The 19,047-nt window shown below is 46.2% G+C and overlaps 1 protein-coding gene across 1 annotated transcript in view; it reads right to left on the minus strand.

The window, feature by feature from the left end:
* Window positions 1-19,047, minus strand: part of ZFC3H1 (zinc finger C3H1-type containing) — a 134,700-nt gene that overhangs the window by 10,602 nt on the left and 105,051 nt on the right. Inside the window, 4 exon segments of the mRNA XM_030214825.1 lie at window positions 7,661-7,761; window positions 9,394-9,559; window positions 9,642-9,746; window positions 11,297-11,407. Coding sequence (XP_030070685.1) covers window positions 7,661-7,761; window positions 9,394-9,559; window positions 9,642-9,746; window positions 11,297-11,407 — 483 coding nt within the window.

Raw genomic sequence — 19,047 nt, forward strand, 5'->3', positions numbered from 1 at the left:
CAAACCTCTCATGAAGCGAACAACTAAAGGCTGTCCTGAGATCGGCTTACCTTCCACTTGGTAATGGTATGCACTGATTGCACTAAGGTGAACCCTTACGGAGTTGGTCTTCAGACCAGACTCAGACAAGTGCAGAAGGTATTCAAGCAGGGTCTGTGTAGGACAAGAGCGAGGTTCTAGGGCCTTGCTGTCACACCAGACGGCAAACCTCCTCCAATGAAAGAAGTAACTTCTCTTAGTGGAGTCTTTCCTGGAAGCAAGCAAGATGCGGGAGACACCCTCTGGCAGACCCAAAGAGGCAAAGTCTACGCCCTCAACATCCAGGCCGTGAGAGCCAGGGACTGGAGGTTGGGATGCAGAAGAGCCCCTTCGTCCTGCGTGATGAGGGTCGGAAAACACTCCAATCTCCACGGTTCTTCGGAGGATAACTCCAGAAGAAGAGGGAACCAGATCTGACGCGGCCAAAAGGGAGCAATCAGAATCATGGTGCCTCGGTCTTGCTTGAGTTTCAACAAAGTCTTCCCCACCAGAGGAATGGGAGGATAAGCATACAGCAGACCTTCCCCCCAATCCAGGAGGAAGGCATCCGACGCCAGTCTGCCGTGGGCCTGAAGCCTGGAACAGAACTGAGGGACCTTGTGGTTCACTTGAGATGCGAAGAGATCCACCAGGGGGGTGCCCCACGCCTGGAAGATCTGTCGCACCACACGGGAATTGAGCGACCACTCGTGAGGTTGCATAATCCTGCTCAACCTGTCGGCCAGACAGTTGTTTACGCCTGCCAGATATGTGGCTTGGAGCACCATGCCCTGACGGCGAGCCCAGAGCCACATGCTGACGGCTTCCTGACACAGGGGGCGAGATCCGGTGCCCCCCTGCTTGTTGACATAGTACATGGCAACCTGATTGTCTGTCTGAATTTGGATAATTTGGTGGGACAACCGATCTCTGAAAGCCTTCAGAGCGTTCCAGATCGCTCGCAACTCCAGAAGATTGATCTGTAGATCGCTTTCTTGGAGGGACCACCTTCCTTGGGTGTGAAGCCCATCGACATGAGCTCCCCATCCCAGGAGAGACGCATCCGTGGTCAGCACTTTTTGTGGCTGAGGAATTTGGAAGGGACGTCCCAGAGTCAAATTGGAGCAAATCGTCCACCAATACAGGGATTCGAGAAAACTCGTGGACAGGTGGATCACGTCCTCTAGACCCCCGGCGGCCTGATACCACTGGGAGGCTAGGGTCCATTGAGCAGATCTCATGTGAAGGCGGGCCATGGGAGTCACATGAACTGTGGAGGCCATGTGGCCCAGCAATCTCAACATCTGCCGAGCTGTGATCTGCTGGGACGCTCGCACCCGCGAGACGAGAGACAACAAGTTGTTGGCCCTCGCCTCTGGAAGATAGGCGCGAGCCGTCCGAGAATCCAGCAGGGCTCCGATGAATTCGAGTTTCTGCACTGGGAGAAGATGGGACTTTGGGTAATTTATCACAAACCCCAGTAGCTCCAGGAGGCGAATAGTCATCTGCATGGACTGCAGGGCTCCTGCCTCGGATGTGTTCTTCACCAGCCAATCGTCGAGATATGGGAACACGTGCACCCCCAGCCTGCGAAGCGCCGCTGCTACCACAGCTAGGCACTTTGTGAACACCCTGGGCGCAGAGGCGAGCCCAAAGGGTAGCACACAGTACTGGAAGTGGCGTGTGCCCAGCTGAAATCGCAGATACTGTCTGTGAGCTGGCAGTATCGGGATGTGTGTGTAGGCATCCTTCAAGTCCAGAGAGCATAGCCAATCGTTTTGCTGAATCATGGGGAGAAGGGTGCCCAGGGAAAGCATCCTGAACTTTTCTTTTACGAGATATTTGTTCAGGGCCCTTAGGTCTAGGATGGGACGCATCCCCCCTGTTTTCTTTTCCACAAGGAAGTACCTGGAATAGAATCCCAGCCCTTCTTGCCCGGATGGCACGGGCTCGACCGCATTGGCGCTGAGAAGGGCGGAGAGTTCCTCTGCAAGTACCTGCTTGTGCTGGAAGCTGTAGGACTGAGCTCCCGGTGGACAATTTGGAGGTTTTGAAGCCAAATTGAGGGTGTATCCTTGCCGGACTATTTGGAGAACCCACTGATCGGAGGTTATGAGAGGCCACCTTTGGTGAAAAGCTTTCAACCTCCCTCCGACAGGCAGGTCGCCCGGCACTGACACTTGGATGTCGGCTATGCTCTGCTGGAGCCAGTCAAAAGCTCGCCCCTTGCTTTTGCTGGGGAGCCGCGGGGCCTTGCTGAGTCGCACGCTGCTGACGAGAGCGAGCGCGCTGGGGCTTAGCCTGGGCCGCAGGCTGTCGGGAAGGAGGATTGTACCTACGCTTTCCAGAAGTATAGGGAACAGTCTTCCTCCCCCCGAAAAATCGTCTACCTGTAGAGGTAGAAGCTGAAGGCTGCCGGCGGGCGAACTTGTCGAATGCGGTGTCCCGCTGGTGGAGAGACTCTACCACCTGTTCGACTTTTTCGCCAAAAATGTTATCCGCACGGCAAGGCGAGTCCGCAATCCGCTGCTGGATTCTATTCTCCAGGTCGGCGGCACGCAGCCATGAGAGCCTGCGCATCACCACACCTTGAGCAGCGGCCCTGGACGCAACATCAAAAGTGTCATAAACTCCTCTGGCCAGGAATTTTCTGCACGCCTTCAGCTGCCTGACCACCTCCTGAAAAGGCTTGGCTTGCTCAGGGGGAAGAGCATCAACCAAGCCCGCCAACTGCCGCACATTGTTCCGCATGTGTATGCTCGTGTAGAGCTGGTAAGACTGGATCTTGGACACGAGCATAGAGGAATGGTAGGCCTTCCTCCCAAAGGAGTCTAAGGTTCTAGCGTCCTTGCCCGGGGGCGCCGAAGCATGTTCCCTAGAACTCTTAGCCTTCTTTAGGGCCAAATCCACAACTCCAGAGTCATGAGGCAACTGAGTGCGCATCAGCTCTGGGTCCCCATGGATCCGGTACTGGGACTCGATCTTCTTGGGGATGTGGGGATTAGTTAACGGCTTGGTCCAGTTCGCAAGCAATGTCTTCTTCAGGACATGGTGCAAGGGAACAGTGGACGCTTCCTTAGGTGGAGAAGGATAGTCCAGGAGCTCAAACATTTCAGCCCTGGGCTCGTCCTCCACAACCACCGGGAAGGGGATGGCCGTAGACATCTCCCGGACAAAGGAGGCAAAAGACAGACTCTCGGGAGGAGAAAGCTGTCTCTCAGGAGAGGGAGTGGGATCAGACGGAAGACCCTCAGACTCCTCGTCAGAGAAATATCTGGGATCTTCCTCTTCCTCCCACGAGGCCTCACCCTCGGTGTCAGACACAAGTTCACGGACCTGTGTCTGCAACCTCGCCCTGCTCGACTCCGTGGAACCCCGTCCACGATGGGGGCGTCGAGAGGTAGACTCCCTCGCCCGCATCGGCGAAGCTCCCTCCGCCGACGTAGTCGGGGAGCCTTCCTGGGAGGTGGCCGCGGTCGGCACCGCACGCGGTACCGACGTCGGGGACCTCAACCTGGGCGATGGGCCAGCCGGCGCCACGCTCGACGGTACCGGTGGCGCAAGCACCGCCGGTACCGGAGGGGTAGGGCGCAACAGCTCTCCCAGAATCTCTGGGAGAACGGCCCGGAGGCTCTCGTTTAGAGTGGCTGCAGAGAAAGGCTGAGAGGTCGATGCAGGCGTCGACGTCAGAACCTGTTCCGAGCGTGGAGGCTGTTCCGGGCTGTCCAGAGCGGAGCGCATCGACACCTCCTGAACAGAGGGTGAGCGGTCCTCTCGGTGCCGATGCCTGCTGGGTGCCGAATCCCTCGGCGACCCAGAGCTCTCGGTGCCGACACGGGGAGGAGACCGGTGTCGATGCTTCTTCGATTTCTTCCGAAGCATGTCACCGGAGCTCCCCGGCACCGACGAGGAGGACGTCGAATCCATCCGTCGCTTCCTCGGGGCCGAGACTGAAGAAGGTCGATCTCGGGGGGGGCTGTACCGCAGGAGCCCTCAGGGTAGGAGGAGACCCACCCGAGGGCTCACCGCCACCAGCAGGGGAATGGACAGCCCTCACCTGCACTCCACCCGATGCACCACCGTCCGACGACATCCGCAGACGAGGTCCTGGTACCACCGACGTCGATGCAGCTATCCGATGTCTCGGCGCCGATGCAGAGGCCCGATGCCTCGATGCACTCGATGCAGGGGCGGCCGAGAAAGATGGTCTGGACGCTGACGACGTCGATGCACTCGAAGATCCCGGTGCCGATGCCGACGAAGAGCCTGAGAACAACACGTTCCACTGGGCTAGTCTCGCTACCTGAGTCCGCCTTTGAAGCAGGGAACACAGACTGCAGTTCTGAGGGCGGTGCTCGGCCCCCAGACACTGAAGACACGCCGAGTGTCGATCAGTGAGCGAGATAACCCGGGCGCACTGGGTGCACTTCTTGAAGCCGCTGGAAGGCTTCGATGTCATGGGCGGAAAAATCACGCCGGCGAAATCAAAAGCCGAAATGGCGAAATTTGAAGCACCAAAATTTAGAGGGAGAAAAAATCTCGACCGAGGCCGAAAAGAGGCCTACCCCGACGACGAAAGAAAACTTACCGGGGCAAAAAGCTGGAAGTACGGGGAGGATTTACACGAAACCCGGCGGGGGGTTTCCGGAGCACATCCCGACTAAGACAAAGCTTTCCCGAAGGAAAAAAACACGCTCAAAACAAATTGGATGCGCGAGGTCGACTTTCCGGGGCTCGACACGGCGAAAACACGACCGTACCGAGTGCGGACAAAAGAAGACTGGCCGGCTCGAGCCGGTTTCGGGCGGGAAGACGGCCGCGCATGCGCGGTGCGCGCGGGCGCGCGAGGGCTAGCAAAGGACTTTGCTAGTGAAGTTTCCGATTGGAGGGGCTGCCGTGGACGTCACCCATCAGTGAGAACAAGCAGCCTGCTTGTCCTCGGAGAAGTGTGGTTTTTAAAAAAAAACTTTTATACAGTTTTGATATTGATTTATATGACATATGTTGCATGTTCACTTTTTTTGTGATAAATAGGGGGAAGAAAAACTTCGACCGAGGCCTAAATAGGGCCTACCCCGACGACGAAAGAAAACTTACCGGGGCAAAGACTGGAAGTACGGGAAGGGAGAAAACCATAAAGGTCTCCTTCCGACACCTCTTTTTTTTTTTTTAACGAAGTCAATAAAACGACGCACGAGGTCAACTTTGGGGCGCGAACGGCGAAACACGACCATACCGAGCGCGGACAAAAGAAGACTGGCCGGCACGAGCCGGTTCGGGCGGGAAGACGGCCACGCATGCGCGGTGCGCATCGGCGCGCGAGGACTAGCAAAGGACTTTGCTAGGAAGTGTTCCGATTGGAGGGGCTGCCGTGGACGTCACCCCATCAGTGAGAACAAGCAGCCTGCTTGTCCTCGGAGAAAAGGCATGACTACCCTTGGTAAAAAACTTAGGATGAATACAAAGAACTACCTTGTGACTGAATTGACAGTTCACACAGCACCACAGGTTCCTGCAATGGTCTTGGTCATGAAGAAGCTCCTTCAGGAACCAAGTGATTGGACATTGAGACAAAAGTGGGTGCACTGAGATGTACTTTCACGAAGAAGTCTACAAATTTAGTCGACAGAGAGATACAGGTAGCACACCGGATGGTGTCACTTGTGATATATCATGGAGAACCCCTCAAACATATAGATGGGTGTGGTTGATAAGTTTCTTCAAGCAACAGAGATAACGTGCATAGGCGCTGGGAGTCCTATGAAACAATTTGTTCACTGGATGAAAAATTGACTTCTTGAAGATGATGATGAATTTTAAACTCTGAAACAGGTTAACTGCATCTCCAACAGCTAGAACCAGGCTCTCCAATAATGCTGCTAGAAGCCAGTTATCTGAGGTATGGAAAGACCGACAACCTGTGCAAGCGACAGCTACTACATGATATTTCGTTAAAGCCCTGGGGATAGAGAGGTCAAAGGGGAGGACTTTGAACTGACAACAGTCAAAATGCAGATGGAACTAGAGCTATGTAGAAGGATCAGAATCTGTATAAGCATCTCAGAGTTCCAATGAGCACAGGTAGTCTCTCCTTCAAAACAAAGGAGAATGGAGGGAAACAGCATATCCCAGAGCTCCTGTTTTTCAGGAATCAGGAGTTAGCTAGAACCGGAATTTGTTCTACTGAATGGTCCTACAGGAGATTGAATTCCTCCTGAAGGCAGCGAGTATGGGCTTGAAGTAAGTGGGAAGAGCAGCGCTGGTACTAGCAGAAAAATTTAACACAAGTTAAAAAACCCACCAGAGGTTTTCTACTACCAGCAAATTCCAAGAACAATCTGAAAACAATGTTATATGGCCTGACATGTTTCAGCACCTTAGCCTCATCAGGGGCTGCAACGGTCATTTAACTTGGGCCCAACAGACCGGCCACTTATAAGAAGAAAAAAAACAAACACACACAACAAGGGCCATATAAAAAAGCAAAACATTTCATTAAAATTAAAAATAATTGCAATCACATTCTATGAGAGCACCCATCATATTAACCATCATTAAGCCAGAGATTTAAAAAAAAAAGAAAAAAGGAAGGCCGAAAACTAAAAGAACTTTTCTATATCGGGAGTTCTCAATCCAGTCCTCAGGGTAAACACCAAGCTAGCCTAGTTTTCAACATATCCACACTGAATATGCATGAGAAAAATTTGCATGCACTGCCCACATTGTATACAACTCTCATGCATAGTCACTGTGGCTATCCTGAAAGTCTGACTAGCTTGGTGTGTCCCGAGGACTGGAATGAGAACCCACTTTATATTAAGCATACCATTACCTCAATGGTACCAACACAATGTCCACAAGCAATATCTTCAATCAAAGGAGGTAATGCTGTCAAACAAACCTATGAGAAACAATGATTAATTTTATAGCAAAAATACTCCATCATAGGGGGACCTTATTACAACCCATCACAGTGCCCAACATACTAAAACAAAAAAAACAAAAAAAAAAAAAAGTTCTTTAAATCATATGAGCTACCCTAAAAAAACAAAAACCGGAAAGCAAAACTCTACTGCTAAAATGTCACCAAGTAGCAGCCCAAAAGGGGAAAAAATCTTTAAAAACATGTTATGTGCAAAAATGTAGTGCAGAAACCATATCACAACCAGGAAACCACCTAAAATATGAGATGCAGAACTGCTCCCACTTATATTGCTAACTGTCCTGCTCTACTGTTTAAGTGACAGCTGGTCCCAATTACAGATCAGGCTCAACTTGGACATGGACTTCACCAGGATTCAGATGCTCAAGATCTCAAGCCTCAATTGGTTAGTCTAAGTGCCACCTGCCTCATTTCTGTTACAGACCAACAAGGCTACCCCTTTGATATTATCATGCTAGACTGCAACCACTCTACATACAGCATGGACAAAAGCCCTATATGGAAGGGTGACGCGCACCAGCATTAGAAAGCAAATGCTGCGTTGGGTTATCTGTGCAACAGCCCAAGGCTGACTCAAATGCTTATGCCAACACGAACAACCCTCTTGAAAGGCAAAATGTGATTAAGTTGAGAACAAAGCAAAAATGAATTTGCACCAGTACCCAATCTGTTTAAGCCTTGCAGTTTTTATCACCTCACCTGAGTGCAAGTCCTGGATTGGCTGGCATGATGGAGCAAAACCGTTCCAGAAGTTTGGAATGCTGCGACTTTGGAACACAGTGCAAATAAAACAGAATGACCTACAAAGAGGAGTGGGGGGAAAAAAAAAGAACAGAACAGGACATTGTATACCCGGACTGCTTTTACAGGAGGAGAAAAAAAACAAACTACACAGTAAGGATTTCAGACAATTTTATAATTTAAACACTTTCATTTAATGTTGTAATCAAACTGTTTCCTAAATTAAGGCAGACGTACTCCACAAAGATTCCTCTCTATTGTTTCTAAGCTCCGTTTCCCATCATGGTCTTTCGCTACAGTCATATCCCAGTTCTTAAACCTGAGCCACTGTTCTATTATGTGGTACATTGGATTTTGCAGAGCACTGTTATAAAGGACTGGAGTAGCTGTGTCCTTAATTTAGAGTCAAAGTAATTAAAAGAGCTTTTTGGAGGCACTTTCAGAAACATTTACTGCTCCTAAAAATGAGATTTAAAAAATAATCAGAAGAAGAATTTTACAATTCAGCCAAAAAGCAAAATAAATCACTTACTTATTTTTTTTTCCTTAGAACTGGTGCTTTAATAACCTAGTCGAAATGTTATTGCAGGCCACTGAAAAATATGGCCAGCAGCCCTCCTCCCCAATCACCCAGTCTTGTTCCTTTATCCCAGTTCTTCCCAGTCTCCATCCTCCCTTAAACCGCCTACATTAAAAAAAAAAAAAAAAAAAAAGACCCCCCCCCCCTACCCTTATTTATTAGGCACCGAGGGTGGTTGACTGGCTTAACTCCCCACAATAATTACTCCCATCCTAGCAAGCCAGTCAACCACCCTCCATCTCCTAATCCTCCCCCCTCCCCCGATAAGTCAGCCCTCCAACCCCTCAGTCTGTTAATTTCCAATGTTTATTACAAATAATTAAACAAGGAACATATTATAGATAATTGAAACTAAGAGTGCAGCACTGATTCTGGCTCAATACACACATGAACCCCTAGGGTGCCTACTTTTATGTGCTGCTTGAATACATAAATTTACAGAACAGCAGCATTTTCGCAGGTAAGCGTACACTTACACATGCAAGTGGCAGCAAACTGACTAAGTGCTATTTTGCAAGGGAGTGCATAAGTGGCATAGTATGTAAATGCATGAGAAGCATTCATCTGGGTAAAGTATGGGAGGGGCTTGGGTGGAGCATGAATGGCCTAATGGTTAGTGCAGAGGGTTGTGGAACTGGGTTTGATTTCCGTTGCTGACAGTCAGCAGTGGATTGAGATCCTGGGGAGCCAAGTTCAATTCCTTCTGCAACTCTGTGACTCTAGGCATGTCACTTAGCCCTCCGTTGTCCCAGGTACAATATACTACTCAGACTGAGAGCCCATTTTGGGACACTGCCAGTAGGTGGAGGAGTGGCCTAGTGGTTAGGGTGGTGGACTCTGGTCCTGGGGAACTGAGTTTGATTCCCACTTCAGGCACAGACAGCTCCTTGTGACTCTGGGCAAGTCACTTAACCCTCCATTGCCCCAGGTACAAATAAGTACCTGTATACGTAAGCCGCAATGAGCCTGCCATGAGTGGGAAAGCGCGGGTACAAATATAACTAAAATAACTAAAAATACCTGAAAGTAATTGTAAACTGCTTAGGCCTAGGCTGTATATAAACAAAATTCTTTGCAAAATAACCCCCTCCATATCTCCCCAAACACTCACTTGATTATGAAACTCATAGTTGGTCCAGTAATCAGCAGTTGTAAAAGGAAGAGAGTACCGGGTAGGCACTGTAACCAGACATCTGTTGACCAAGTCAGTAAACTGCTTGAATTCTTGAACTTTATTCTTGGATCTGAGAACTTTGTTTTTGGTAAAAAGAAGGTAACTGCAAAGAAAAAGACCACCGTGCTTTAATTCCACAGCAAGCTTACATGCACACTGGATAAACACAGTTAGAAATAACTTACTCCAGCCAAATGGTCTGTATTGTTTCCAGTTGCATTACTGCACCCAAAGCTGCCTCAAATGCATCCACTGCTTCTCCACTAGTTGCATGAAGAGACTGCCAGAGACTGGTAGAAAAAGGACACAGCAGCAGGTTATTTCTCAGCATACAAATGCTAATCTTACATGTTACATGTACTGATGAAAGGGTGATGCTTCCACTTTCAAAAATCACTTCTGTGTTAATGGACTAGGTTTTATATTAGAGTGTTATCAGGCACTTTTAATATATTTAAAATATATTATTTTGTACTTAGAATTTATATATACTTAATTTGAATTATTAGTATGATTATGGTATCATTTAATTTAATATGTATTTAAATTTGTATGCCATTAATTTGAAGTACTGTTTGTACCTAATATGCAACACAATCGAAGGCGCAAGAACCTACCTCACCCTACAATTCTCCAGATGTCAAGGCTTAAAATACAAATGCTCACACTCAAATGCTCCCTATGAAGAAAGACTAGGGCTTTTCAGCTTGGAGAAGAGATGGCTGAGGGGAGACATGATAGAGGTATATAAAATAATGAGTTGAGTGGAACAGGTGGATGTGAAACGTCTGTTCACGCTATCCAAAAATACTAGGACTAGGGGGCATGCGATGAAACTACAGTGTAGTAAATTTTTAACAAATAGGAGAAAATTTGTCCTCACCCAACGCGTAAACAAACTCTGGAATTCGTTGCCGGAGAACGTAGGGAAGGCGGTTAGCTTGGCAGAGTTTAAAAAGGGGTTGGACGGTTTCCTAAAGGACAAGTCCATAGACCGCTACTAAATGGACTTGGGAAAAATCCACAATTTCGGGAATAACTTGTATAAAATGTTTGTACTTTTGGGTAGCTTGCCAGGTGCCCTTGACCTGGATTGGCCGCTGTCGGGGACAGGATGCAGGGCTCGATGGACCTTTGGTCTTTTCCCAGTATGGCATTACTTATGTAGCTTCACATACATATACATATCTGTCCCAAGATATGGAACACAACCCCAAAAGTTGAAAAGTGCCCAAAACAGACTACATAACTTTCTGAAAACTCGTCAAAGCCCACTTCTTCAAAAAGCCTTTTCATGATGATCCCGCACAATCAAAATGAACACCCGCCAACACATCATGAAGCTAGATCACTCACAGATGTGTTGACTCCTACCGACAATGTAATATGTTTAACTGTACTAAACTGTAAGCCACATTGAACCGACAACTGGATTGGAAAACTTGGGATACAAATGCAGAAAATAAATTGTAAGTCATTTGGGGCACACCTCTGTATGCAATAAGAATAAACATTATTATTCAAGTATAAGTTTTGCCAGGTGGGAAAGCATGGGTTCCCATCCATGAGTTCCTACATTAACTGCTTCCTAATTAATCATTAACAAACTATGCAAATGCTGTGAACAACAAGCAGCATGGCGTTTGCCTCAAACTTGCTACAATTAGGAAACTATTATCGTGGGAATTGCTAAGCATGGTGTCCTGCTCATGACATGAATGAGAATAAACTGAACTGTGTGAAGGAATCCTTAATGAGAAATTCTGCAGTTAAAAATCCTCAATTTACTGCTACACCCACTTTTAAATCAAGCATACTGTTGCTGCTTTCTCCAACTCACCAGTAAACCAGCCACAGGTGGTTAGTCTGCTGATTCAAGTGTTCCTCAGTAAAATCTATATTATATAAGGGAGCCTTGAAATCCAGAGGCATTAGAAAGTTCAAGAGATACCTTAATCAAAATACAGGAAACAAAATGTTAATCTTGAATATGCATTCTAAAATAAAAATATTTGGAAGCTTGATTTCTCTTTGATTACAATAGTTTTCATTCCCCCTCCTAATTAAAGAAATCCTTGCCAAGGTATCAGTATAAACCATTTTTCACCATCAAAACAATTGCTTCTTGTAACAGTATGACTAACGTCTAATGTGGACATTCCTTGTAAGTACTGAGCTGCATTACCACCTACTGCCTACACTTGCAACTCTTCTGGACGGTGACAACTGAACAAAGGGTAATAAAGAAACAGCATCCCAATGGATATTGTACAGATGACGATAGCACCAGAGCATAGGCGTAGACTCCGTGGGTGCTCGAACACCCCCAATATCTGACCCGCCGGAAGTTTCCAGCCAAGCCGACCTGCCCGCCCTCTTCTCCCTCAACAGTCCTCCACCCTCGCCTTCCTGCTTGCCGCCCAGAATTTAAAAGTCATCTTACATCAGGGTCTTGGTGACAGCAGTGAAAGGCGAGCAGGCTCTGCGCTTCAACCTTCCGCTCCCTTCTCTCTCAGCTCTGGTCCCACCCTTGCAGAAACAGGAAATGAGGGTGGGACTAGAGCTGAGAGAGAAGGGAATGGAAGGCTGAAGCGCTGAGCCTGCTCACCTTTCACTGCTGCCGCCGGGACCCCGAGGTAAGATGACAAATTCTGGTCGGCACGCAGGAAGGCGAAGGCGGAGGACTGTTGTGGGTGAAGAGGTTGGGAGGAGGGGGACCTGGAACTCGGAGGAGAGGGAGGGAGGGGAGGGGAGGGGGAGAAGAGGGAGGTGGGGGAAATGCAACACCTGTTAAAAAAAAAAAAAAAGTTTCAGCACCCCGAATCATTTTGAAAAGTTGGCTCCTATGCACCAGAGTTCAAGTATGGGACAAGAACCAATGCTCTGTGAGGAAAATAAAAGGTTGTAGGTACTGGACTATTGGTTTGGATGGGTAGGAGGATAACATTTCCTAACCACAACTTCTTCTGCCTGCTGGAACCACTCTGATGTTTGACATGTGTTGCTACCAGGTCCCATGTAACTACAGGGCCTCACATGTTCAAACCTCAGAGTGAAACCTGCTGGTGACTTCCCCAACACCTGAAGGAAATGGGACAAAGTCCAAGGCATATCAGTTGTGAAAGGTCAGCATAAGAAAATAAGCAGCCACGCTGACCAACAATTCCTGGAAACCAAAAATGCACTTTCCACAAACACCATTTGTGAAAATAACACGTTCTCCTAGCGCACTGCAGGGCAACCTCCCACAGCAAAGTGGGGCCCTGACATCTCTAGAACAAGGCAGTTATAGCTAGTCAGGTTTTCAGGAGATGCACAATGAATATGAATGAGAAATCTGCATGCCAACAGAAATCCAGTATAAATTCATTGTGGATATCCTGAAAATTGACTGGATCTGGAGTCTAAGAGGCATGGGAAGCCCTGCTGAAGAATACAATAGACTCCCATACATGTTAGGATAACACACAGAAATGGCCAACATCTCTTGGAAATCATTTCAAACACAAGAATTAAAAAAAAACAAATCATTCTTCCATAAGAAGTCTGAGGAAAAGGGAGGTACTGAAAGTTACATCTGCTAACACCTTCTAACTGCTATGCATTCATATACAGCAACTCTATGTACAAGGATCAATCAAATTTGAACTTCTAAACCAAGGTTAGCATGTCCTAGCCAATTCCAAGCAGTAGTAGCGGACCTTTCTAAACAGAGTACTCAACCATTTTCTAAATCAGTTTATTACAGCTTTTCTCATTCAACTCCAAGCGTGCAGCATCTGTGCCAAAGCCACATCACCACAGCCTGGAATTCTGTCTTCAAGTATCCAAGAGATGGATTTGATTACCTTCATCTCCTGGACACCAACACCCAAGAGCATTCAACACACAAGAAGTCTATCACTTCAGAACAAAATACAGCATTACATTCTAAACAATTATAAACTTTGAATATAAACACTGTTCCATACAGCTAATTCAAACCACAAAACTTCCTAACCCAAGACCTTGGGATTTTTGTTTTTTTAGTCCAGAAAAAGCAGGTGGAAATGTTTCAGCAAAATGTCAGATAAGCAAGCAAATGGAAAGCAAGCCTCAGAGGAGTGGCAGGATTGCTTTGACTGGTAAATTCCAGAGGAACATGGAGATACCTGTGCCAAGCACCTTTTCCCACACCCTGGTTTCCACAATAAGCTATTGCAAAAATAAATAAATAAAATAAATAATAATGAGAAAAAAATGTTAATTACCGAATGCCCTCTTGTAAGGCTGTCACAAACCTGGAAGTCAGATATGAAAGTAAAAAAAAAAAAAAAAAAAAAAAAGGTCTTTTTGCAAACCTGATCAGTGGCAGACCAGCAGGAAAATACTACATTCTCCTTATGTTGCTCCGTTCTGACTGAATGGAATGCTGGACTATGATGTTAAAATCCAGCTAAATAGATACTGCAAGTGGGAGCACAGTCCGCAATCCGGATGGACTATGATGTTAAAATCCAGCTAAATATATACTGCAAGTGGGACCACAGTCTACAATCCGGATGAGTAACTTCTGCGAGCAGAATTGTAGTCTCAATCCGGATTGCGGACTGTGGTCCCACTTGCAGTATATATTTAGCTGGATTTTAACATCATAGTCTCAATCCGGATTGCGGACTGTGGTCCCACTTGCAGTATATATTTAGCTGGATTTTAACATCATAGTCCATCCAGATTGCGGACTGTGGTCCCGCTTGCAGTATATATTTAGCTGGATTTTAACATCATAGTCCATCCGGATTGCAGACTGTGGTCCCGCTTGCAGTATATATTTAGCTGGATTTTAACATCATAGTCCATCCGGATTGCGGACTGTGGTCCCGCTTGCAGTATATATTTAGCTGGATTTTAACATCATAGTCCATCCGGATTGCGGACTGTGGTCCCGCTTGCAGTATATATTTAGCTGGATTTTAACATCATAGTCCATCCGGATTGCGGACTGTGGTCCCGCTTGCAGTATATATTTAGCTGGATTTTAACATCATAGTCCATCCGGATTGCGGACTGTGGTCCCGCTTGCAGTATATATTTAGCTGGATTTTAACATCATAGTCCATCCGGATTGCGGACTGTGGTCCCGCTTGCAGTATATATTTAGCTGGATTTTAACATCATAGTCCATCCGGATTGCAGACTGTGGTCCCGCTTGCAGTATATATTTAGCTGGATTTTAACATCATAGTCCTTCATAAGACTCCTGAAGAAGGCATTACGGCGCCGAAACACAGCTGTGTTGAGTCACATATTTGTTTGATGTTACCAATAAACTATTTTTAACCGCACGTCGGTCTCTGCGTTTGGAAAGAGCCTACCTTCCCCACTCCTTCTCTGATGTTCCATTGGACTTCTTTCGTGGGGATCTAGTGCACCTCCACACCTCGTGTGGTCGCTTCCTTGCAGCAACTGTTCCTAGCCTAACCCCTTCCCCTGGCTGTGGTGATCTTTCTAGCTGAATACCTGCAGCTCAACATCATGAGCAGGGAGCATCTTGAGACTGCACCCCCATAACAGGATGCACACTGTACTCAATGGAGCTTCAGCAACTGGTTATTAAGTGGGCTGATACCGTATCAACTTTCATCACAAGATGCATGGCACAGGGAGAAGAAAAATTCTGGAGACCTCTACTACAGTTAGATAGAATACAGGCTATGGAAGCAATTCTATAACTGGGCACCTCCATTTAGGTGGTGCCTAAATTCCATTTACTATAAAACTGAGTTCCGCCAATTGACAGAGAGAAGCTGCACTCACTACATTCTCACCAGCAGGACTGTTCTTGGATAAATATGAAGCTTTTTTTTTTTTGTTTAGTTCACTCTTACTTATCTTGACTTCTAGTTGAAAAGAGCAAGGGGTTGGGCGGAGGGTAGGGAGATATGGATTGTTCTAAGTTTGAAGACAGATATTGTACTGCTGTTACCATATGTTTGCTTTCTACTTATCTCTGTATGATTACAGGTGCTGGCTGTATCTGTTATGGGTTATCAATAAAAACTGTTGTACCTTAAAACTGAGTTCCGCATCTGAGTACTCGCACTGCATAATAGAATACTAGTGTAACCTGGAGTGCCTAACATTTCCACTTGTAATATACAGCATTCTGTAAGTTACGCATGTAGGTAGGAGCCCAATTCGTGTCCCACTATGCTCCACTCATGTATGTGCCCCTTTGCAGGTCTGCTTATGTCACTACTACTACTACTACTTAACATTTCTAAAGTGCTACTAGGGTTACGCAGCGCTGTACAATTTAACAAAGAGAGACAGTCCCTGCTCAAAGAGCTTACAATCTAATAGACAAGTGAACGGTCGGTCCGATAGGGGCAGTCAAATTGGGGCAGTCTGGATTCACTGAACGATAAGGGTTAGGTGCCGAACGCAGCATTGAAGAGGTGGGCTTTAAGCAAAGACTTGAAGATGGGCAGGGAGGGGGCTTGGCATAAGGGCTCAGGAAGTTGATTCCAAGCATAGGGTGAGGCGAGGCAGAATGAGCGGAGCCTGGAGTTGGCGGTTGTGGAGAAGGGTACTGAGAGGAGGGATTTATCCTGTGAACAGAGGTTACGGGCGGGAACGTACGGGGAGATGAGGGTAGAAAGATAGTGATTGGGTCAGATAGTCAAAACAAGCTGAGCTGCTAACCCTATCCCCATCCCCATATTCTATATATGATGCCCAAACTAGGGCACTGATCCAAGATGCACACGCAACTTAATTAGATAACGAACCATAATTGGACGCTAACAACCAACTATTGATGTTAATTGGCACCAATTATGACTTGCGCATGCATCTGGCTACACGCTATTCTGGACCGCTGGGAGCCCAAATGACTGGTTAGCAGTGAAGTGGAAGCTCGTTACATCGGGGACTTTCAGGGGCGGAGTCCGGTTAGTTCCCAATATTCAGAGCAAAACGGCCATGTTTAGCACATAAATAGAATCACATAAATAGCTGTCCTATCTTTATGCACTACTGCTACTACTACTATTTAACATTTCTAAAGCACTACTAGGGTTACGCAGCGCTGTACAATTTAACATAGAGGACAGTCCCTGCTCAAAGAGCTTACAATCTAATAGACAAGTGAACGCTCGGTCCGATAGGGGCAGTCAAATTGGGGCAGTCTGGATTCACTGAACGGTAAGGGTTAGGTGCCGAACGCAGCATTGAAGAGGTGGGCTTTAAGCAAAGACTTGAAGACGGGCAGGGAGGGGGTTTGGCGTAAGAGCTCAGGAAGGTTGTTCCAAGCATAGGGTGAGGCGAGGCAGAATGAGCGGAGCCTGGAGTTGGCACTGAGGCTCCCTGCTGCACTTTCACAGGTAAATGCACACTTGTACATTTAAGTGCTAGTATTCACATTTATACACACACGAGGTGCATCAATTCAGGCTCTTAAGTTAAAGAACTGCCCTTCACTTGTCCAAGAACACATATTCCTTCACAAAACGTATTAACCACCAATATTAACCACGTTTATCAAACAGCAAACGAAGCATTATCACCACTCCAGAGTAAAGTTACTTTCATAAAAGAGTTTTTAAAACAACTGTGATACTTGTTCTAAATGTATGGAACTGATGTAACACTGCCTAAGCAAAAAGGCCTTTAGTTTGAAGACTGTTTGTACAGTAACCAAGTAAAGACTGCAGTCAAACTTTAGTAAAAACATACAAAATGATCCCTGCCAAAACCAAGATTGGAACAAGGTTAGAATTTTCTCCAGTCTCCCACGCATTGTCTCAATTCTCCTGTCATCACAATTGTTATTTTATATGGAAAGAACAATAATCTCCAACCTGTTTCTAGATGGCTACATAAACATCTTAAATGTTACCTTACTCTCAGACTATATACTTGAAACATTCTTTATAGGCAGGCTATTTCATTCAGAAACATTTCACTGACTCAAGCAGTCTCAAGACATCTGTAAAAACCATTTGTATTCCTCAAACCCAACACACCTCAGGGATTCTCATCTCCATGAGCTGGATCTGATCAATTCAGTGATTCAAGTACCAACAAACTGCATTCTACTTAGAATTAATTGTAAAAATGTGACGTACTCCAGAGAGAAAAAAAAAGAAAGAAAGAAATTAGTAAACAGACAAGAGGAGCCTGAACAATTGTATCCAAATACATACAAAGGACTAAATAAAAATAAAGCTGCTCTCTCAAAACTATACTTAAAGATCTGTGTTTTAACAACACTGCAGTGTGACATGTCTAATAGTGTTTTCAAAAGCTACGCACAGGTCAGGAAACCATCTTGGCAAATTTTAGATTTTACTGAGGCAGTTCGTCCCGCTCTAGACCAAATCTAGCCACAACTGATAATTTAGGTCCTACCTGGACCTTGTTTTAACTTAACTCCTCAAAATGTAACCATAATTGTGTTGTAACAAATTGTACTTCCATCATTACAATGTATTGTAAGCCACACTGAGCCCGCAAATAGGTGGGAAAATGTGGGATACAAATGCAATAAAATAAATAACAACAACAAAACAAGAACATTCTAACTAGCCTTGATTTGAGTCTCACTGCATTTCCCATGGCAAAATTTACCAGTTTGAAAATGAGTCTAATGCACAGCTTCTCCAACTATGGGCCACGATCCCAAATGGGGTTGCAAAACCTCCGTTCCGAGTCTAGATGGGTGCTTCATAGGATGTACTACTACTACTACTACTACTATTTAGCATTTCTATAGCGCTACAAGGCATACGCAGCGCTGTACAAACATAGAAGAAAGACAGTCCCTGCTCAAAGAGCTTACAATCTAATAGACAAAAAATAAATAAAGTAAGCAAATCAAATCAATTAATGTGAACGGGAAGGAAGAGAGGAGGGTAGGTGGAGGCGAGTGGTTACGAGTCAAAAGCAATGTTAAAGAGGTGGGCTTTCAGTCTAGATTTAAAGGTGGCCAAGGATGGGGCAAGACGTAGGGGCTCAGGAAGTTTATTCCAGGCGTAGGGTGCAGCGAGACAGAAGGCGCGAGTCTGGAGTTGGCAGTAGTGGAGAAGGGAACAGATTACTACTATTTAGCATTTCTATAGCGCTACAAGGCATACGCAGCGCTGCACAAACATAGAAGACAGTCCCTGCTCAAAGAGCTATGTAATAAAAGTGAGCCAAGTATAGGACAATCAAGCCATTGTGACATCACTGATGAGGTTGGCTCTTATTGGTGGACTGAGGCATTATGACATCACAACATTAGCTCTGGTTACAAGAAACTACTAACCTACTATTTATCACTTCTATAGCACTACAAGGCGTACACAGCGCTGCACAAACATAGAAGAAAGACAGTCCCTGCTCAAAGAGTCGGGGCTTACAAGCTAAAGAAAGTTTGTTAAGCGCTGGTCTAATACCCTTCAACAAGATAGTTCCACACCACGTTTGGCCAAGTCCAGTTATTCAAATCTTATTGGGGGGGGGGGGGGGTCATTTTACAAGCAGACTACAGAAATAGCATTCATACATTAATATGATCTGATAAGCCTCTCCATATCAAACCAGGCTAAAAAAAAAACAAGCAACATA

The sequence above is a fragment of the Microcaecilia unicolor genome, chromosome 9 (genome assembly GCF_901765095.1).
Source record: "Microcaecilia unicolor chromosome 9, aMicUni1.1, whole genome shotgun sequence".
NCBI lineage: Eukaryota > Metazoa > Chordata > Amphibia > Gymnophiona > Siphonopidae > Microcaecilia > Microcaecilia unicolor.